Genomic DNA, 24,001 nt, shown 5'->3' with positions numbered 1-24,001 from the left:
ACACACACACACACACACACACACACACACACACACACACACACACACACAAACAACATGAACATCTCCACATGCGAAAGTGTTTCTCTATATGTTTTCATCGAAGTTTTCACAACACTGATCCGTCCAGAGTTTGTAATGTAGTAAAATGTTTACAAATACAAGCGCAGCCGTTTAGAGGTAATTTCTGGTTAATGATGTCAGAATTTACCGGTATTTTGGAATGGATGTGTGAATGCTCTTTTCTGGAAAAATTCCGTAACATCCTCGCCTGTGTGAACAGCGCTTTTTTGAATCTACCGGTAAAGTCGTTCCGGAAATTTTCCGGATATGTATCACTGTGTGAAAGGGGCTATTGTTTATGGTGACCGTACAGGGTCTCGGTTGAGGGTTGTTTTGCCCGTTTTGTGGCAAACACATGAGCAGCTTAACGCGTTTTTGCTTTACGTGTGGTCAGTGTTTGGAGTTTATAAACGACACGGACCAGACGGAAACACCAGACATACTACATCAATGTGTTTAATATTTTAACGAGGGCCACTCGTACGCTGTAATCATGGACATGATGTCAAGTCTACACAATGTGAACATCTGCTTGAGGGCTCTTAACAGTAAACTGAATGAGGCCAGTGTTACAGTTTAACTGGTGTCCGTGTTAACTGAGGCCTCTTTTCAGATGTGAACTATTCATTCTGTTACTTTTTCAAAAAAACATATACCTATACCGAATAAAGATTCTTATTACTTGGTGCCAGCGTAAACATTATTGATTTTAATATAATTGTGTGGCAGAACAATATATAACCTAAATTAATGTTAAGAAATAATTATAACTGACATGTCATCAACGGGATTCAAACCCAAGTCAAAAGGTTCTGCGCGAGTATTAATTGACCTATTTAGCAGAGCTACTCTGGTCTACAGATTGAGATCGGTTTTGATATCTTTAACAGTCAACATGTGCCGTGCTTTGATTGTTTCTGTGTACTTGCGTTTACATGTTTCTACACACTCTCACGCTGATATTTTCTCAGAATACCTCTAATATGTTTTATCGCAGTTGGTCAAACCATGATTTTTATAGTTGTGGACCCGTGGAAACCTGTCTACAAAGTCACACACAAGCTGATATTTTCTGATGTGTGTGGTACATTCCTGGTCACTCCCGGTGTATGGTACATTCGCTTTCCGTAAGGAATCTGCAACTGTATATTATTTTTAAAATATATATATTTTAACTATATACAGTTGAAGTCAGAATTATTAGCCCCCTGTTTATTGTTTTTTCCCAATTTTCTGTTTAACGGAGAGCAGATTTTTTCAGCACATTTATTATCATAATAGTTTTAATAACTCATTTCTAGTAATTGATTTATTTTCTCTTTGCCGTGATGAGAGTAAATAATATTTGACTAGATTTTCTTCAAGACACTTCTATACAGCTTAAAGTGACATTTAACTAGGTTAATTAGGTTAACTAGGTTAGGGTAATAGGGCAAGTTATTGTATTATGATGGTTTATTCTGTAGACTATCGAAAAAAAAACAACCTAAAGGGGCTAATAATTTTGTCCTTAAAATGACTTAAAAAGTTAAAAACTGCTTTTATTCTAGCTGAAATAAAACCAATAAGACTTTTTCCAGAAGAAACAATATTATCAGACATACTGTGAAAATTTCCTTGCTCTGTTAAACATCATTTGGGAAATATTAAAAAAAGAAAAAAAAAGGGGGCTAATAATTCTGACTTCAACTGTATATTTTTTTATTTACATCTATTTTAGTGCATTTAGTTTCATTCAATCCTTAGTGGGTCAGTCTCAGACATTTATGATGATGTTTTGGAATTATTTAAAACAATCCTATTTATTTTCTATATCATTAATCTTCTTGAATGCTTTAAAGTCCTGCATTGTTTATTTATTTTATTATTTTTGGTGCAGTCGTCTTGGTGGAATGTTAATGGAGGAGCTAATACTGGCTCTTTGACCTGTTGGAGTTTTGCCTAATAGGATTAATGCTCACTTATTCCCAAGCCGTCACTTTTATTGATAATCAGATGGCAAGCAACCAAAACAGCCAATCATCTGACAAGCGGGAATTGACGATCCTGCCAGCTTACAATCACTCACAGCGCTCTACCTGTCGCTCAGGGCATTATGGGCATGAATGTTCGCTGTCAGGTTACTGATGTCCTGAAAATTAAGTGCTTTCCTTAAGAAAAATGGGACCTCTCAATGTAGAGGAATAGTATGAGGTCATGTTCAGCAATAGCAAATGAATATACACTTATTGGCCACTATATTAGGTACGCCTGTCCAACTGCTTGTTAATGCAAATGTCTAATCAGCCAATCACATGGCAGCAACTCAATGCATTTAGGCATGTAGACATGGTCAAGACGATCTGCTGCAGTTCAAACTGAGCATCAGAATGGGGAAGAAAGGTGATTTAAGTGACTTTGAACGTGGCATGGTTGTTGGTGCCAGAAGGGCTGATCAGAGTATTTCAGAAACTGCTGATCTACTGGGATTTTCACGCACAACCATCTCTAGGGTTTACAGAGAATGGTCTGAAAAAGAGGAAATATCCAGTGAGCGGCAGTTCTGTGGGCGCAAATGCCTTGTTGATGGTCAGAGGAGAATGGCCAGACTAGTTCCAGCTGATAGAAAGGCAAAAGTAACTCAAACTAGTTTGAAACAGTTATAACTTGCACACATGCACACACATGCACACATAGGGCTCAACCTGTGCAGTGCACGTCCCCTTTTTAGTCATGGATAGACAATGCCCCCGCTCTTCAGCTAGCGATTGCCTCAACCTCCCCTCTACCGTCCCCCGCTCTTCACCTTGCGAACGCAAATCGCATTCAGACTCCACAATCCCCCTCCCGGCTCTTCATCTCGCGACTTACACCAACCCCAACCCCCAACCCCGGCCGCAATCGACTCGCCAACCCACCACAACTAATTCAGAATGTTTTTCTAGCATGTTTCTAGCAAAAATAGCATGTTGGTAGCATGGTTCCAGTATGAATTAGCATGTTGCTAGCATGTTTCTAATACAAGCTAGCATGTTGCTACCTTGAATTTAGTATGAATTAGCATGTTGCTAGTATGTTTATAGTTTGACTTAGCATGTTAGTACGTTTGCTTGTATGATTAGTATGTTTGTTAAAATATTCTTAGTATGTATAAGTGTGGTTGTAGTCTGATCAGTGTGTTAGTATGCTTGTTAGTATGTCTCTAGTATGTATTGGTATGTTGTTAGTGTGTCCAATGTAAAGTCAATGGCAGTTTTTACAATGGAAGTCTATGGGACAGTTGCTAGGGTGTGGTAAATGGTTGCTAGGGCGTGAATAGTAAGTTGAAAGGTCATCAGTGGTTGACAGATTGGTTGTCTGAGCTTAATGAGCCCAACCTTAAGTCTGCATGACTGTCTGGCACAAAGTTATGAGGTTACAAAGTTTGGTCCAATGTTAAGTCAATGGGACTTTTTGGAATTTTCCGGGTCAGTTTTCAAAAAACCGTTAGTCGGATCAGTTGGAAAAGACATAGCAACTTAATTCAGTATAGTTTGGAGGTTTAGAGTTGGTTTGGTGGTTGTAGTATGAACGGTCCTGGAAGAGATGTGTTCTTAAAATAATCTAAGAAGACGGAAGATTAATAAGTTTAAGTAGTATAACAGTGTCATATAACATATGTTGTGTCGTATAACATATGTTGACTTTCTCAAGACACCATAATAACCACTCACTACAACTGAGGTCTGCAAAAAAGCATCCCTAAACGCACAACACATCCAACCTTGTGGCAGATGGGCTACAGCAGCAGAAAACTGGACAATAGAAGATTGGAGAAACGTTGCCTGCTCTGATGAGTGTCCAATTCTGCTGCCACATTCGGATGGTCGGGTCAGAATTTGCCGTCAACAACATGAAAGCATGGATCCATCTTGCCTTGTATCAACGATTCAGGCTGCTGGTGGTGGTGTAATGGTGTCGTGGAGATACTCTTGGCACACTTTGGGCTTATTAGCACCAATTGAGCATCGTGTAAACGCCACAGCCTACCTGAGTATTGTTGCTGACCATGTGACCACAGTGTACCCATCATCTGATGACTAATCCAGCAGAATAACACACCATGTCATAAAGCACGAATCATCTCAGATTGGTTTCTTGAACATGACAATGAGTTCCCCTTCGGGGGGAACTTCAGCACTATAAGTGGATTTGATTGTAAAATCCACGCATTGGCGGAGGTTCGGTTCAGAAGCTACTCGTCTGAAAGAGTATTGAACGGGCCAATTAAGAATGAATTGGCAGCGCAAGCCTGCGCAGGTGAGCGGCATAAGCAATCAACTGAGTATATAAGCTCACCTGGCGCCAGCAGACACTATCCTTTTCGCTTCAGAGACTTTCTGATCGAGTCGATGAGGGTTCCTCCTGCTGTGACCAGCGATTCTGAGCGAACGAGAGCATTCTCCCGGTCCAGAGTGTGTACACGCAGTGGCAGACGGTCGAGCTGGGTTTCTCCCTTGCCTGGCGTTCTTTGGGTCCGGTCCTCCAGAGCGGTGCGTATAAAGTTGCAAACTTCACAGAAAGAGCAACACAGTCGTGCAGCACGTCCTTATCAGGACGGCGCTCCGACTGTGCGTTTCTGGATGCGGTGGTTTCCTGTCCTCGGATGATGGGCGCGGGCACTGCGTTACATGTCTGGGGGTCCAGCATGTTAATGCGCTGCTCGCGGGCAGTTCATGTCGTCATTGCGGTGCCATGACTGTTGCGCAAGATCGCGGTTAGCCTTTGCAAAAGGGCGAACCACCCCAGTTGTCCCCTGCTCTGCAGCGGGCACTCGGGCAGATCTGAGGGTTTCAGCGAGAGATAATCCGTCGCCCACGGGCCCGCGGACCTCCCGCTCCTCTAAGCGCTCCATCCAAGCTTCGGGCGGGGGAAGCGATCCGTCTAACAGATGGTAGCCCTTACGCCCGATGACACCGGAGACCAGATGTCCACCGCGGCATCGGAGGGTGGGCTTTCATTGTCCGATGATGATCCAGACCCGCTCGCCCCCTTCGGGCTGGTGAGCGCTGTCACTACGGATCCTGAAACGGACATGTTAGCCGTGCTTTCCCGGGCTGCTTCGGCCGTGGGTTGGAGATGGTTTATCCCCCAGCTCCGCGGCCGGACCGACTAGAGGGGCGTTCCCTTCTTCCCGGAGGTGCACAGTAGGCTCACGCGGTCTTGTAAAGCACTTTTTTCTGCTCGTGCTGCGTGTTCCTCCACCCTAACCACTCTTGACGGTGAAACAGCCAGGGGGTATGTGGCGATTCCTCAGGTTGAGTGCGCGATGGCGGTAAATCCGCGCGGCGCCTCTTCTTGGCGGGTTCGCCTCGTCTCCCATCCAAAGCCTGTAAGTTATCTACCTCCCTCGGAGCTAGAGCTTACATAGCTGCGGGCCAGGCTGCTTCCGCCTTGCATGCGATAGCCACCTACCAGCGCTACCAAGCGCAGGCGCTGGCCGAGCTGCACGAGGGTGGGTCCAACCCAGGCTTACGAGCTTCGCACCGCCGCCGACTTAGCTCTTCGGACTACTGAGTCCGCTGCGTGTGCGTTGGGGAGGACGATGTCCACATTAGTGGTCCAGGAGCGCCACCCCTGGCTGATATGCGCAAAGTCGACAAAGTCCGCTTTCTTGACTTCCCCATATCCCCAGCCAGGTTCGGCGACACTGTCTGTGAATTCACCCAGGAATTCAAGGCGGTGAGAGAGCAGTTGGTGGGTGATGTCTTATCGGCGGTCCGTAGCCCGCTCCGCCCGCCGTGCCATTCATACCTGCTCCTCGCCGAAGGCGCCCGCCTACGAGAGCTGCTCCGCCCCCGCACACGCCTTCGGCGAAGCGAGCGCGTCGGGCACCTCGGAAGCAGGCAGCCCCCCTGCCCAGAACGCCGCTAAGTCCGGCAACGGACCGCGAAGCGCCCCTGGGACAGGCCATCTGGAGAAGAGGGAACTTGCTCTTTCCCCGCTGGAGGGCGGGGCCCCATTTCCAACGGCACTTTTTACTGCCATGAAAACATTATGAAAGGGCACTTTTCACTTCCCCAGATGTGACAGCCCGAAATCTGCCAGTCTGGGACGCTATGCTTTCTAGCTTGCAGATTCGGTGCGTTTCGCCAGTGGCTCACGAGCGCTGGGAGGACGGTCTCCTTTCTCCCACCCCTCGAGCCTCCCCTCCGGAGCTCGGGTTTGGAGTGAGAGCAAATATCTCACCTCCAGCTTTTCCGTGGGACCCGCGAGCTTCCCGGATCAGCACACCCACTCCGCGCTGCCCCACTGCTGGTACGTCAGCGATTGTAGCGATGAGTCCATTAGCGAGAGCTCTGCCTGCCTGGTTAGCGCGGGCCAGCTCTTCGCGGTGGCTCATACGCACAATCAGACTCGGCTATGCGATTCAGTTCGCGAAACGGCCCCCCAAGTCACGGGTGTGTATTCACCAGGGTCAGCCCCCTGTCCGCCCCTGTCTTGCGAGAGGAGATTGCTGTCCTCCTGGCGAAGGATGCAATCGAGCCGCTCCCTCCAGCCGAGATGGAGAGCGGGTTTTACAGCCCACGCTTCATCGTGCCCAAAAAGAGCGGTGGGTTACGGCCAATCCTAGATCTGCGCGTTTTGAACCGCTGCCTGCACAAGCTGCCGTTCAGAATGCTAACGCAGAAGCGCATCCTCCGGTGCGTTCGTCCTCTGGGTTGGTCTGCAGCATTAGACCTGATGGACGCGTATTTCCATGTCTCCACTCTTCCTCGCCACCGACAGTTTCTGCGGTTTGCGTTTGAAGGTCGAGCTTGGCAATACAAAGCCCTCCCCTTCGGGCTCTCTCTGTCTCCGCGGGTCCTCACCAAGCCCGCGGAGGGTGCCTCAGCGCCCCTTCGGCTCGCGGGCATCTGCATACTCAATTTCTTACGACTGGCTGAATTTGCCCTCTCTTTGATTATGCACAGAGTTGATTATGCACAGAGACAAAGTGCTCTGGCACTTCCACCTGTGGGGGTTTCAGGTCAACCGAGAAAAGAGCAAACTCGCCCCCGTGCAGAGGATCTCTTCTCTCGGGCTGGAGCTGGACTCGGTCACCATGGCAGCGCGCCTCTCCGGAGAGCGCGCTCAGCTGATGCTGTACTGTCTGAGAGAGCTCGACAGTAAAATAGTGGTCCCACTGAAACTATTTCAGAGGCTCCTGGGGCATATGGCATCCGCAGCCGCTTCATGCCGCTCGGATTATTCTATATGAGACCACTTCAGCACTGGCTTCACGATCGAGTCCCCAGACGCGCATGGCACGCGCGCGCACACCGAGTCTCTGTTACTGCGCTGTGTCGCCGCGCCCTCAGCCCTTGGAGCGACCCCTCGTTCCTACAGGCCTGGGTGTCTCTAGAACAGGCGTCCAGTCTTGTTGTCGTTTCAGCAGACGCTTCCAACACGGGCTGGGGGGCTGTGCGTTGCGGGCATGCGGCTGCGGACCTGTGGAAAGGTACCCAGTTGCATTGGCATATCGCTTGGAGCTGTTGGCAGTGTTCCTCGCTCTCCACCGTTTTTTTCCGGTGCTGGAGCGGCAACACGTGCTGGTCAGGACGGACAGTACGGCGGCGGTGGCGTATATCAGCCGTATAGGGGGTATGCGCTCTCGCCGCATGTCTCAGCTCGCCCGCCGTCTGCTCCTCTGGAGTCATCCGCGGCTGAAATCGCTGCACGCCATTCATATTCAGGCAAGCTCAACCGTGCAGCCGATGCGCTCTCACGGCAGCCTTGCGTCCTGGAGCATGGAGACTCCACCCCGAGTCTGTTCAGCTGATATGGGCGCGATTCGGGGAAGCCCAGATCGATCTGTTGCTTCCCCCGAGATCGCTCATTGCCAGTTGTTCTTTCCCTGACCGAGCGCTCTCGGCACGGATGCACTGGCTTACAGCTGGCCTCGGGGCACGCGCAATACGCGTTTCCCCCAGTGAGCCTGCTCGCGCAGTTACTGTGCATGGTCAGGGAGGACGAGGAACAGGTTGCTGGTTGCGCCCCTCTGGCTCAACCGGACCTGGATGTCAGAGCTCTCCCTCGCGATAGCCCTCCCCTGGCAGTCCCTTCGAGAGAGCACCTACTCTCTCAGGGACAGGGCACCACCTGGCACCCTCGCCGATCTTTGGAGATTTTTAGACGCGAGGAAGACTTAGGTAACCTCCGATTGCGGTGGCTAATACCGTCACTCGGGCTAGAGCCCCCTCCCCGAGCGCGCCTATGCCCTGACGTGAAGTCTATTCACTGAATGGTGTGTCTCTCGCTGAGAAGACCCCCGTAATTTGCCAGATCAGCGTTGTGCTTTCTTTACGCCGAGAGAAGCTGGAGAGCAGGCTGTCGCCCTCCACACTCAAGGTTACGTGGCTGCCATCTCCGCTCTCATAACGCGGTGGCTGGCAGCACCGTGGGAACGCATAACCTCATCATCCGGTTCCTCAGGGGCGTTAAGCGAATTAATCCACCCCGCCCCCTCTCATGCCCTCTTAGGATCTCGCCCTCGCTACACAAGCCGCGTCAGATCCCTTCGATCCTCGACTCAGTATCTTTCTGTCCCTGAAGACAGCTCTGCTGGTCGCGTTGATATCGATTAGAGGGTCGGGGACCCGGAGGCATTTTTCGGTCAGTGACTCGTGCCTGTAATTGGGCTGGCTTCTCTCACGTATGAGACCCCGCCCGCGATATGTGCCCAAGGTTCCTACCACTCCGTTTTAATACGAGGTAGTGAGCCTGCAAGCGCTGCCCTCGGAGGAGGCAGACCCAGCCCTTATTTATTGTCCAGTTCGCGTTTTGCGTATTATCCGGACCGCACTCAGAGTTTAGATCATCTGAGCAGCTCTTCGTCTGTTATAGCGGTCGGCAGCAGGGAAGTGCCGTACCGAAATAAGTTCCCACTAGATTGTGGATGCCTTCTTTCACTATCAGAGCCGAGATGAGCCGCGTCCCCCGAGAGCGCGTGCGCACTCCACTCGGAGCTTCGCATCCTCTCGAGCGCACGCACGCGGCGCCCCTCTAACAGACATCTGTAGAGCTGCGGGCTGGGTGACACCCAACACATTTGCAAGGTTTTACAATCTGCGAGTGGAGCCGGTTTCCTCAAGGGTATTAGGTAACCCTTGGTGATTGAGGAAACAATTCGGTAGGGTGTTGAAACACGCTTGCTGCGTCATTTTCCCTAACACGGAGATACGTGCGCCTTTTTATCTGTCAGTAAAGTTCCCCGTCAGGTGAGCCCTGCAGATTCCTCCGTGGCCCCCAGCACTGACTCAGCGGAGGAGTCACTTGCTGGCCCACTACGTTGTAGGTCTGCCCGCTGGTCAGCCCGCGTTTTGGGTAAAGGTGCCTGCTATGCGTGGTCCCCACTAGGCGATCCCATATGCTTATTCAGCCACGGTTAAGTCCCCCCCACCTGGGCGGACCCGTGTCTTCCCTCCCTGCTAACCACTCTTTTGCTATGCGTACTCCCCCTTTTTAGGGCTAGTCCATATGTAAATTCTGCCATCTATCCCCCCTTGGGTAACGGATGGCCTCCGCAGCGTCCTCCCTATCGGGATTGCACGCTTCCCAACGTACTGTCGTATTTTCCTAGAATTATCTAGATGCTCACGACTTCCCAAAAAATATATATAAATCCGTAAAACTTCTGTTGAAGTAGGATAAATTAGGGCCAGGGACACGTTGGAGGACCGCGCCCCCCATGATGTGGGTGCGTCACGCTTGCTTGACTATCTCCTCATCGGGGGTGTTGGTAAGGTGCAGTCATTATGGCGCTTTCAATGGGCTCCCAATGCGTGGATTTTACAATCAAATCCACTTATAGTGCTGAAGTTCCCCCCGAAGGGGAACGTTCGAGGTTACTAAAGTAACCCTTCGTTCCCCGAGGAGGGGAACGGAAGCACTATACTCCGTCGCCATAATGACTGTCCCTTAGCTGTTGAAAGTCTCTTCAGCTTAAAAAGGATAGTGTCTGCTGGCGCCAGGTGAGCTTATATACTCAGTTGATTGCTTATGCCGCTCACCTGCGCAGGCTTGCGCTGCCAATTCATTCTTAATTGGCCCGTTCAATACTCTTTCAGACGAGTAGCTTCTGAACCGAACCTCCCCCAATGCGTGGATTTTACAATCAAATCCACTTATAGTGCTTCCGTTCCCCTCCTCGGGGAACGAAGGGTTACTTTAGTAACCTCGAACGTTCACTGTACTCAAATGGCCTCCACAGCCACCAGAGCTCAATCCAATAGAGCACCTTTGGGATGTGGTGGAACCGGAGAGTCGCATCATGGATCTGCAGCAACTGCTGGATGCTATCATGTCAATATGGAGCAAAATCTCTGAGAAATATTTCCAGTAGCTTGTTGAATCTATGCCATGAAGGATTAAGGTAGTTCTGAAGGCAAAAGGCGGTTCAACTCGGTACTAGTAAGGTGTACCTAATAAAGTGGCCGGTTAGTGTATTAGATGATAGCAAAATAAAATACAAAATTGATTTATTTGCTATTATAATATAATGCTACTATATTTCAATACCTATCAACATTATAAAGTATATAAAGCAATAAAGGGAACGTTCATTATGTGTATCGTCTAAAAAGTCCACCAGAAAGCATGGACTGCAGTACAGATGATAAAAAAGTGGACAGTCCATGGGATTTCAGGAAAGGTGAATGTTGTAGCAGGTGGATTTGGGACAATATGTGGCTTAATCTTTAATCCGTAAACTTTAATACAGATCATAACCATTTGGAATTAGAAATGTCCCCTATAGATAACAGATGAGGACAGAAAGAGAATGGGAAAAATGCGCGGGAAGGCTGACGCTGATAATAACACTGGATGAAATAGCACAGGTGAAGAGTAAAGCATCCCACACGGCGGCGATAAGCTCAATGTTAGAGCCGAGCGCTGCGTTTTTATAGAAAAAATCTAATTCATCTTCAGCCGAGCAGAGCAGGGGCTCCAATCTGTCCACAAAGCAGTATCGATCCTGGAGTCCGGGAGACCTGGCATCCAACACAATAATAGATTTTCAATTGTGACCACCAGCAGGCACAACCTTATTTAAATCCTAACCAAAAAAAAGGTCTGAAATGAATATAGGTGGGAGATACAGTGATAAACTGTGTTCAGCAGAGCAGCGCTGAAAAGTCAGCAGGGCCCGAAGGAAAGACATGGTTAACAAGATCCTGGTTCAGAAAACTCTGACATCGGCCTATGCTTAAATCTCCCCATGCTTAACCAGGATTAAGGAAGCAATGTGGGGGAAAAAAAAAATCAATACTAGACACCATCCATTCATCTTCAAAGCCTGATCCTCATCCAGAGCTTGTGCTTGGAAGCAATTTCTGAGAGTTAAGGAGACTTTTATAACCAGAACCCACAGATCTCGTATATAGTGGAAAGATATAAAATACCCTTTTGTCATTTATGAAGTAGATTCAACGTGTCTTTGATATTCACATCGTTCTGGTGGACTGAATATTTTATAAGATGTGTGCAATGCAGTTAAATGAAACAAAAATACTCTTATGGGGAAGATTTTTTTGGGATGGAGATAAAAAGTAATTAATGCATGCATATAAAATGTTACATGAAATTACAAATAACTTTGCATAATAGTATATTATTTAAAAAAATGTGAAATATAATTCGGCATAAGAATAAAAACTATTGCATATAACTGAAAAATGAAATTAAATTAAATAATTGGCAATAAGTCTTGACAACTGAAACTAAGTTAGACGAAAACAAAACAAACAAACAGAGAAAAAACCTAACACAAAGCAAGTAGAAACACAAAACAAACACAAAATGAAACAAACACAAAACAAACAAAAAAATGCAAAACAAAACACAAAACAAATAAAACAAAAAACAAACATAAAATAAACACAAACAAACGCAAAACAAAATAAACACAAAACGTACATAAAACAAGCACAAAACAAACACACAACAAAACACAAAACAAACAAAACACAAAACATACACAAAACAAACACAAACCAAAACACAAAACAAAACAAATAAAACACAAAACAAACATAAAACAAACACAAAATAAAACAAACGCAAATAAAAAACAAAACAAAACAAACACACAACAAAACACAAAACAAACACAAAACAAACAGAAAACAAACACAAAATAAAACAAACGCAAATAAAAAACAAAACAAAACAAACACACAACAAAACACAAAACAAACACAAAACAAACAGAAAACAAAAACAGAAAAAACAAACACAAAACAAAAACTAAACAAACACAACAAAAAACACATAACAAACACAAAATAAAACAAACACAAAACAAAAACACAAAACAAACACAAAATAAAATAAAAAAACACAAAACAATCAAAACAAACACAAAACAAAACAAACACAAAATAAAACAAACATAAAAAAACAAAACACAAAACAATCAAAACAAGCACAAAATAAAACAAACACAAAATAAAACAAACACAAAAAAACAAAAAAAAAACAAACAAAACAAACACAAAATAAAAAAACACAAAATAAAACAAACACAAAAAACAAAAAACAAAACAAACACAAAATAAAAAAACACAAAACAAACAAAAAATAAAACAAACATAAAATAAAATAAACACAAAATAAAACAAAACAAACACAAAACAAACAAACACATATTAATACAAAACAAACACACAACAACACACAAAACAAACACAAAACAAACAAACACAAATTAAAACAAAACAAACACAAAACAAACACAAACACACAACAAAACACAAAACAAACAGAAAACAAAAACAGAAGAAAACAAACAAAAAACAAACACTAAACAAGCACAAAACTGACAAAAACACAAAACAAACACAAAATAAAACAAACAAAAACACAGAACAAAAACAAAACGAACAGAACAAAAATCACAAAAAGAACACAAAATAAACACAAAATAAAGCAAACACATAACAAAAACACAAAATGAAACAAACACAAAACAAAAACACAAAACAAACAAAGAATAAAACAAAACAAACCCACAAAACAAGCACTAATTAAAAAAAAAAACACAAAACAAGCACAAAATAAAAAACAAACAAACAAACAAAAAAAAAAACTATCCAGTACCGGGAAACTCTCATAAACACTCATTCACACACACTACACACTCATTCATAAACTCTGGCCAATTTAGTTCAATTCCCCTATAGTGCATGTGTTTGGACTGGGGGAGAATCTGGAGCACCCAGAGGAAACCCACGCCAGCATAGGGAACACAGAGATGGCCCAACCATAGTTTTTTTTTTTTACCTACTATGGAAGTCAATTGCTACCAGTTTTGATCGTTCTTTAAAATATCTTTTGGGTTCATTAGGAAAAATAAACAGGTTTTCACCACTTGAGAAAGAGCACATTTTAACTTTAATTTAAACATTAGGCTTTCCGCTTGTAAAGTGTGACATCAAGCGAAGCGGCTCTCCGGATCCAAACGCCCTACCAAGCTGTATGAGGAGGCTCAACAAATGTATTAACACAAAGTGATGAATTACTTTCGAAAACCACGATCAAATGACATATATCTGTGTCTAATATCAGGTGAACAGAATGTGATTCATTTTTTAGAAATTGTTCAATTATTGGTGTCTGTGATGCAGCAAGTCCAGAGACCGTGATGTACACCATGATTGTACATCAGTTTCACTTTAATGTGATGATTTAAAGTGATCATTCAATGTGTTATATGACTAAAAAGTGATCAAAAACGATTATTTTCTCAATTCAAATGAGCATCGGCATAAATCCAGCAACAGTATTCAATACGTCACGACTTAACAAGCAGATAGGACGGTGAGAAGCAGAATTAAGGTCAGCTGTGCTTGTGCTTATGTTTCTGTGCTGCAGGTGGTGATGAAGATCATCAAGCACTATCAGGAGGAAGGTCAGGGCAGTGAGGTGGTGCAGGGAGTCCTGCTGGGGCTGGTGGTCGAGGATCAGCTGGAGATCACCAACTGCTTCCCGTTCCCTCAGCACACTGAGGATGATGCTGACTTTGATGAAGGTAGGAGACTAAAACGACTAAAGGCCATATTGTTGGTGAAGTTGCTGTGAAAATATACACAAATGTACACAACTTAACTCTTTATGAATTTTTTGACCTCGAGCATCATTGATTTCTGTTATTTATATGAAGGAAACACTGAGAGAATCTGACAGAATTAGAATTTACCCCTAAAGGTGCTGGATCATATTGAAAATGAATCCAAATCTTTGAACACAATACATCAGTGTTGTTTTATGGCTACTTGAACACGTTGTTGGACATACAGTATACACAAATGCACACATCTGAATTATTTATTTATTTTATGTCCTCAAGAGTGAATAATTTCTGTCATTTATATAAAGGAAACCCTGAGACTGAAGCGACTAAAGCGCACTGGTATTGCAGTTTCTCCAGGATTTCACAAGAAAAATTGATGTTTTTGAACTAAAATGATTAATTACGTGGTTTTGGGAAATTTGTGGCAAATTTTGTGGCGTTTATTTTATTGTTTTGCTGTGAAAATATGCACAAATGTACACAACTTAATCCTTCATTAATTTTTGATCTCGAGCATCATTGATTTCTGTCATTTACATTGTATTTGCTGTGAAAATACACACAAATGTACATGTAACGAAAGCCAGCTAGTGAAGTGCTGTGCAAGTAAACCTCACTCCTTTGACCTCTAATGCTGCGTTCACACCAGATGCGGCACGCGCGTCAAGCGCGAGTGATTTACATGTCAAGTCAATGCAAACGCGCGAATAGACATCCTGCGGCGCGATACGCGCGAATGGCGCCTCGGTAATGACGCGAATGTCGCGGTGCGAATAGCGCGATACACGCAAGGCGAATTGAGCGTTTTGCGCGTTTGCAACAAATGCTAGAGTCCATTGTCTTTAGCGTTGTTAGAGCAACCGACTCCCATGCGGAAGGTTGTCAGTTCGATCCTAGGTCGGAGCGGGTTGAGTGGTGTAGGACCGGCAGGGTTACATTGGTGCCGTGACCCGGATGGGAGTGAGGTTTAGGGGGGTGAGTGTAACGGAGGCCAGTTAGTGAAGTGCTGTGCAGGTAAACCTCACTCCTCTGACCTCTAAAGGTGCTCTAGCGACAGTCACTAGAGGTCAAGATCTGTAGCCTCCTTGTTAGAGCAATTGACTCCCATGTGGAAGGTCGCCGGTTCGATTCCAGCTCGGGGCAGCTTGGGTTGCGTAGGGCCGGTGGGGTTACATACACAGCTTAAATCTTTATTACTTTTTGATCTGGAGAATCATTGATTTCTGTCATTTACATGAAAGAAACACTGAGAGAAACAGAGAGAAACTAGTCTTTACCCTTAAAGCTGCTGGATCGTATTGGAAATGAATCCAAATCTTTGACAGTAATGTGTTGTTTGACGGCTACTTGAACACGTTGGTGGACATACAGTATACACAAATGTGCACATCTGAATTATTTATTTATTTTTTAACCTGAAGAATCATTTATTTCTGTAATTTATATAAAGAAAACCCTGAGACTGTAGCGGCTAAAGTGCACACTGGTATTGCAGACCCTCCAGGATTTCACCAAAAATAAATAAATCAGTTTTTTTGCAACGAAAATGCTTGATTACTTGGTTTTGCAAAATTTGCTGCACAATTTGGTGACGTTTATTTTATGGTTTTGCTGTGAAAATATACACAAATGTACACAACTTAACTCTTTATGAATTTTTTGACCTCGAGCATCATTGATTTCTGTCATTTATATGAAGGAAACACTGAGAATGAGACTTTACTTCTAGAACTGCTGGATCATATTGGAAATGAATCCAAATCTTTGACAATAATGTGTTGTTTGACGGCTTTTTGAACACGTTGTTGGACATACAGTATACACAAATGTGCACATCTGAATTCTTTATTTATTCTTTAACATCAAGAATCATTGATTTCTGTAATTTATATAAAGAAGTCTCTGAGACCAAAGCAGCTAAATCGCACTCTGGTATTGCAGGGCTCTCCAGGATTTAACAAAAAAAAAAAATCTGATATTTTGCAACTATAATGATTGACTGCGGTTTTGCTAAATGTAATGATTATAATAATAATATATTTCATTTATAACCCGCTTTTCTAAAACCCAAAGTGCACTTCAAATTCTGTTATTGTTTTGCTGTAAAAATATACACAAATGTACACATCCTAATTCTTTATAATTTTTTTGACCTCGAGCATCATTGATTTCTGTCATTTATATGAAGGAAACACTGAGAGAATCAGAGAGAGATAGACTTTACCCCTAAAGCTGCTGGATCATATTGGAAAATGGATGCAAATCTATGACAATATTGCATCAGTGTTGTTTGACGACCACTGGAACACGTTGGTGGACATACAGTATACACAAATGCGCACATCTGAATTATTTATTTATTTATTTTTACCTGAAGAATCATTTATTTCTGTCATTTATATAAAGGAAACCCTGAGACTGAAGCAACTAAAGCGCACTGGTATTGCAGTCCCTCCTGGATTTCACAAAAAAAAAATCAGTTTTTTTGCAATGAAAATGCTTGATTACGTGGTTTTGTGGAAAACTTTGTGGTGTTTATTTAATTGTTTTGCTGTTAAAACAGGCCCGCATTGGCTAATCGGGAGTACCGGGAGAATTCCCAGTGGCCCGTTGCGCTTTTGGCCGTGAGCCGTCCCTACCTGCTTGCACTCTTAGCAGTCGCAATGTTTCCATTTATTTATTTATTTGACTACATCCTCAGTCTTTTTATTCATTATTTTGCCGCAGCTCTGCTCTTCTTTTTTATTTTCTGACTGAAGCAGCTGATATTCATTTACACTGAGGAAGGGCAGAGGGTTGCTGAAGAACTACTGAGAGATTTCAGCTGCTGTCTGGGCTTTCACTGCTGAACTACACCTCCCTTTCTTCATGTGTTCAATACTTTTTCCCGGCATCATTTCATTTTATTATGCACAGCTTCATTTGTAATCTAATTAGATTTGTTTACTTGCATATATGGATTTCTTTGGTTGCTATCAACATCTGGGGAAAACTTCAAGTCAACAGCACCTTGACGAACATTGTTTCTGAGAAAAATCTTAATGTGTTCAATACTTATCTTCCCTGCTGTAACTTAATTTTTAACTTTAATTATTTACCACCACGATTCCTTCCGGATTAATTTCCTAAATGACGCTTCACTAACAGATCCTAAAGTATAACATCATTTTTGTTGCTGATGTTTGTGTTATTTGCTTTGTATTGCTTTTCCTTGTACTTATGCTGAAAGTAATACTCAATGCCACTCAGATGACTTTCTCAGAAATGTAATCTTTATCTGAATATATTGTGGGCTCTCTGAAGAAGTGTTGAACTAACCATTATAAGTAGCTTTGGGGAGAAAGCCAATGACTCTGATATGGATATTGAGATGAGCTACATTAAGTTCTGATAGAGCGCAGATAAAGAATATACACAAATATGATTTCTGGGAATGCTGCAAATGTGTTCACCGTTTGATAGCGGTGTAGATCGTTCTCCCTTAAATCGTGTCTGATAAGACTGTCAACAACTTTCTGATTCAGTAAGCAGCCATTTGATTGGAAACACACACTTGCACTTCTTCCACTTGCTTTTGATTCTTTTTTGTACTTCTAAGCTTTTTCAGTATGTTGGTCAATTTCTTTTTAATATTTATATGTTAGTTTTTCGATTGATTGATACTGATTTTTCTTGATATTTGTGTATTTATTTATTTACTTATTTGTTTTTTTCTGTTTGTGATATTGAATAGAACAAGCGCAAGATCCTTATTTTTTTATTTATTTTTTTGTTTGTGTACTTATTTATTTGTTTATTTATTTGTGTATTATGTATTTATTTGTTTATTTGCTTATTTATTTGCATATTTATTTATTTGAGTGTTTGTTTATTTTTTATTTATTTTTATTCTGTTTGTGATATTGAGTAGAACAAAGCACCATTCCTATATATTTATTTACTTGTTCATTTTTGATTTTTTTTATTTGTGGATTTGTTTATTTGATTATTTATTTGTATGTTTATCTATTATTTGCTTAATTTTTTCTGTTTGTGACAATCCTTTATTTATTTATTTATTTATTTGTGTATTTATTTATTTATTAATTTGCATGTTTATTTATTTATTCACTTCAGATTTTCTTTTTTTTCTGATATTAAATAGACCAAGGCGCAAGATCTTGTTTGTTTATTTATTTGTTAGTTTGTGTATTTATTTATTTGTGAATTTGTTTATTTATTTGTTTGTGTATATATTTATTTGTGTATTTGTTTATTTATTTTTTATTTGGTATATTGAATAGAACAAAGCACAATATATTTATTTAGTTATTTATTTGTTTGTGTATTTATTTATTTGTGTATTTATTTATTTAATTATAATTTTTTTCTGTTTGGTGTATTGAATAGAACATGCAAGATCTTTATTTATTTATTTGTTTGTTTGTGTATTTATATTTTTGGGTATTTGTGTATTTATATATTTATTTACTTGTAAAAAGAGCAAGATCTTTTTTAATTGTGAATTAGTTTATTTATTTATTTGTTTGTGTATTTGTTTGTTTGTTTATTTGTGTATTTATTATTGTGTATTTATTTATTTGTTTGCTTGTGTGTTTGTTTATTAATTATTCATTTTTTTCTTTCTGGTATATTGAATAGAATAAATTGCACAATTCCTATTTATTTATTTATTTATTCATCTACATATTTATTTGTGAAATTGAGTATTTATTTTTTGTTTGTGTATTTATTTGTGTATTTATATATTTAATTATTATTATTTTTCTGTTTGTGATAATGAATAGAACAAAGTGCAATATTCTTATTATTGATTTATTTATTTATAACTTTGTGTATTTGTTTGTTTGCTTGTGTTTTTTTACTTGTGTATTCATTTATTTGTTTGTTTGTGATATTGAATAGAACAAAGTGCAATATTATTTATTTATTTATTTATTTGTTTATTTGTGTATTTGTTTGTGAATTTGGGTATTTGTTTATTTGTTTGTTTGTGTATTTATTTATGCATTTGTGTGTTTATTTGTTTGTGTATTTATTTATTTATTCATTTATTTATTTATTTATTTATTTAAACATTTTGTTCTGTTTGTGATATTGAATAGAAAAAAGTTCAATATTCTTTCTCTCTTTGTTTGTTTATGTTTTTGTTTATTTGTAAATTAATTAGTTAATTTTTGTTTGTTTGTGATATTCAATTGAACTAAGCACAATATCCTCCTTCTTTTTCCCCATTGTTGCATGTAATAAGGAAGGCAAGATGTAAATTAAATAAAATATATTTATATCCCACCAGGGTGAATTTTAATTTCACTTTTATCACTCGTCCTCGCATTTTGCCACACATTAAACTCCTCTATAAGTCTATGCTTTTGTGTTTTACCACAGCGCAGCCTCCGTTTTACTGTTTGCCAGCCTGTCAGTGATCACCAAGGCAGAAAAACGTCATCACCGATAGTTGCGCTAGTAAACGCTGGAGTAAATTGCAGTGTAATTCAACAGAAAGCTGTATCGCAGTGAATGTTTGGGCTCCATGTTTATAGGATGAGAACGGAGGGTTGTTTATTCGCTTTTTTTACGGCCTTCGAGATCTCAGATGTGGGCAGAATGAGGCTGGGTTGCATTATTAAAAGTGTAATGGGCTGTAGAGGCTCAGAAATGGAGAGCGAAAAGGGGCCAAAATTGATCAGGGGGCTGCTTTTTTGAGGGCCAACAAAATAAAGCTTGGTGATGTGAATGTATGTATGGCAATGGAGGGAAATGTTCTGTTATTTTGTCAGTACTTATTAGGAGATATACAGTTGAAGCTTAAAGATGACTCATGTGGGGAATGAAGTCATATGCACTGCACAGGTGTGAGTTTTTCGTAGACTTCAACAGAGTGTCTAAATCTTGGTGGTTCAGTGGGTCTCTTGCAAACCAAGTCAAGGGCCACATGTCAAATTCTTCAAAAAATAACTTATTTATAGTAGCAGTATGCATGGAACATGTAATATCAGACAGAAACATGTCACATTAACATAAAACAGATTATTAAGTAAAATATACAAGTCAAATTAATGTGCACTGCTATTTATATTGACCTATCAATCATAATAAAACAATAAAATAATCCCTTATAAAATATAATAATAATAATAATAATAATAATAATAATAATAATAATAATAATAACAATAACAACAACAACAACAACAATAATAATAATAATAATAATAATGATAATAAAAATAATAATAATAACGATAATAATAATAATAATAATAATAATAATAATAATGATAATAACAATAATGATAATAATAATAATAATAACAACAACAACAACGACAACAACAATAATAATAATAATGATAATAATAATAATAATAATAATAATAATAATAATAATAATAATAATGATAATAATGATAATAATAATAATAATAATAATGATAATAATAATAATAATAACAACAACAACAACAACAACAACAACAACAACAACAATAATAATAATAATGTAATAATTTTTACAGTGGAGAAAAGAAAAGATATTGTCTGATAGAAATCTCATATTAACACATTAAAAATAATTCTTAAAGTTTACTATTCAGTCAAAGTTACAATAATCTAATGTGCACGGCTTTTAGAATATACAGATCACTCATCATAAAACTTAACAAATCTTCGATAAAAGAACTTTTTAAAGTGGATGTGTGCATGGAAAATAAATTATAAGACAAAAATGAACACATTTAACCAGCAATTACTATATAAATAGAGTCAAGTTCACAACAATCTCATTTGAGCTTTTATAAATATGCTCATATCAATCATAAAACTATGAGGTAAAACACAAGAAGAATCTGAGTCTTTGTTACTCCAAGTCATGTTATTATGAGTGTGTTAATGTGAACAAAGTCCGGAGTCTGCTACGGCAAAAACGCGAGGCACAGCAGGCGGTTAAAACGCAAGGTGCGCAGGGCGCTTGGCAACTCTCGCGACCCTTAGTAAACCATTCAAAAGAGGCGCCTCTTAACGCATAAAGCGCGTTCGGTGTAATTCTTTAAAAACAGCAATACTTTCTTTAAATATTAGACCTACCGCTTTCTGTCTGATATTGGTAAAGAAGTATTTTGTTGTCCATTCTTCAATTTTTTTTTGCCGGACTCAGTTTCAGTCATTAACGGTCGAGTGCATTTTAATATCCGAGATTGTGTTCTAATTCTACTGGTTGCGCTAACTGTACCGTGTGCAATACTGCCATCACATGGCGTTCACTTGTAATTGCATCATTAATTTACTAATTCTGAACCAAAGTGTTACTCAAAAGCAGCATTTTAAAAACTCCGGGGCGGATAAAGGTGTTCAGCGGGCCGTATATGGCCCGCAGCAGTAATTTGCCCACCTCTGCACTAAACTGGCAAAACGTAAAATACTTATGTTTCGTCGTGAGATCAGGCTGGATAAACCGCTGTGACACCTGCAGGCGCTGTGCGACAGGGGACTGAGATTTGTCCGGGGAGTCAGATTTCGATACACCACCAGCGCTGCATGCTCCTCCATGTCGGGTCAGTGATGGTTCATTCTTGAACGATACATTAGGCTCGTTTGACTTGGCCAAAATCTGCGCAGAATCGATCACCGGTGATCACCGCAAGATGCATGCCGGTTAGAAATGTGTCCGCCTTGCCTTCGCCTCGCTCTGATGTCACGCTGACGTGCGCCAAAAAACTCTCGCGATCGCGAGGCGGGTACCTCGGATGGAGCAGTCGGCCGCAGTTGCTCTCAAAAGACTGCGTTACCAAAAGCATGATGGGAAACGACTGGCTGACGACACAGCTTAATGCTGATTGGATGAGACTGACACATTACACTTTATTATCTTGTTTTACTAAGGTTTATACCTGGATTTGTTGAATACCTTTTTTGTATTTTTCGTTGATAATTAAAAAAAAAAGTCATAAAGAGCATTACATATGGTTATTTATTTAGATTTACACGCAAACAAAAACAAAACACATCTTTGTAAAACATAACGTGACCTATGTAATATAACTAAATGTTATTAATAAATCATTAGGATGTGTGTGTGCTGTATTCTATTTCTCTCTCAGTTTTATGTCCTGTTTGTTGTCATTTTTACTTTTTGTATGTTTGTGTGAATTTTGTATTGTAATTTTTATGCAGCGTTATTCAATGAAAGTCAATCCAATATATACATATATTCAGAAATACAAAGATAATCAGACTGTTTTGTCATTATGCCTCATCTTTGTGTGGTTTCATATGAGAAGTGAAAAGGGTGTAGTAAACAACACACACACACACACACACACACACACACACACACACACACACACACACACACACACACACACACACACACACACACACACACACATATGTATATGTATATGTATGTGGATTCAAAAGTCATGTTTAATAGACCAAGAACATTTTCACAGTTTTTCCTACAGTCTAATAGTTTTTATTCTGGAGAAAGTATTGGGCTATTTATCTTAGTCTGGCTGGAGTAAAAGCAGTTTATATAGACCTAATAAGCATGTCAATATAATTAACCCCCTAAGAATTTATTTGTCAAACAAACATTTGTCATGACTTGTCACTCAAAAGCATCTTGCTATGGCTACTTCATTTATAAAGTAGCCAAATTAGATTTCTTGAAAGTTTTCTTGCTGTATACGCTGTTTATTTTGTTATTCTTTTAACGTTTGTTGAATATACAGAATTATATTTTTAATACACCCTTTTAGTTAATGAGCTGTTCATCTTCTGTAATTCTGACCATCTTTTTAAAAACAGTGATATTTCTATTGCATCCACTCCCACATTAAAAAACACTAGTGCTTTTGAACCATGTTATAAAATAGCCTATTTAAATTGTATAGTTCCAGTATCACAACAACTATAAACACAACCCAATACTGAATAAACATGTTCAAAAATGCTATAATATTTACTATAAATCACCATAGTATTTTTTCATGAGGTCATTCGTCTGCGATAAAAAAAACGCCAACTAGATCTCCGCCACTGATGACGTTTCCAGGTGGCTAAACAGCGAGATTCGGCAAGTGTCCGACTTCTGATGTAATTTTTGAGCCCTCCTCTTACTGCACACGCCTGCTCTCGTTTACAATGCAGCCAAGGCGAGGCGCACCTCAAACAAGCCTATTCATTTTGAACAAATCTTTTGTATGACTCATGGAGTGAATCATTCATTTGCTCATGCGCACATTTGTGCAAGTGGAGCTCGCGTGCTACCTTTGAGTGGTCTGTTTCGCTCAGAATGTGCACGTGTGACCTCAAACCATATCAGTATGAAAGATATTGGAAAGCCTAATCCCGCATCGCGTTGGGGAATCATATCGATATATCCCCAGAATTTGATATACCGCCCAGCCCTACTACCATCTCAAATTAGGGTGTAGAAACTGGGGTAGCTCATCTTGTCAGCTTCAAATGCCAAACGCAATGAAGTAACACTCACAATAATAACTTTTATTCGTTTATTTTCCTTCTGCTTAATCCCTTATTTATCAGGGGTCGCCACAGCGGAATGAACTGCCAACTATTCCAGCATACGTTTTCATGTGGCGGATGCCCTTGCAGCCACAACCCAATATTGGGGAAACACCTGTACACACTCATTCACACACACACTCATACACTATAGCGCATGTGTTTGGACTGTAAGGGAAACCGAAGCACCAAGAGGAAACCAACACCAATGGGGAGAACATGCAAACTCCACACAAACACCAACTGACCGAGACTCGAACCTTATTGCTGTGAGGCGACAGTGCTAACTACTGAGCCACCTTGCCGGCCACAATACTAACAATAAACTATTAAATATAA

The 24,001-nt window shown here is 40.7% G+C and overlaps 1 protein-coding gene and 1 long non-coding RNA gene across 2 annotated transcripts in view; one reads left to right on the top strand and one right to left on the bottom strand.

Annotated features, from left to right (window-relative positions):
• Positions 1–24,001, top strand: part of eif3hb (eukaryotic translation initiation factor 3, subunit H, b) — a 119,048-nt gene that overhangs the window by 10,434 nt on the left and 84,613 nt on the right. The window contains 1 exon segment of the mRNA NM_001035264.2: positions 13,936–14,092. Coding sequence (NP_001030341.1) covers positions 13,936–14,092 — 157 coding nt within the window.
• Positions 47–11,865, bottom strand: LOC148679868 (uncharacterized). Its single transcript, XR_015945521.1, has 3 exons — positions 10,252–11,865; positions 1,748–4,201; positions 47–1,199 (listed from the first exon to the last, which is right to left on the bottom strand). It is a non-coding gene; the product is annotated as an uncharacterized LOC148679868 (long non-coding RNA).

This window comes from Danio rerio, chromosome 19 (assembly GCF_052040795.2).
Source record: "Danio rerio strain M-AB ecotype USA chromosome 19, GRCz13ab, whole genome shotgun sequence".
Classification (NCBI taxonomy): Eukaryota; Metazoa; Chordata; class Actinopteri; order Cypriniformes; family Danionidae; genus Danio; species Danio rerio.
Note: the sequence above shows the minus strand (reverse complement) of the source record. Positions and strands in the feature narration are given on the sequence as shown.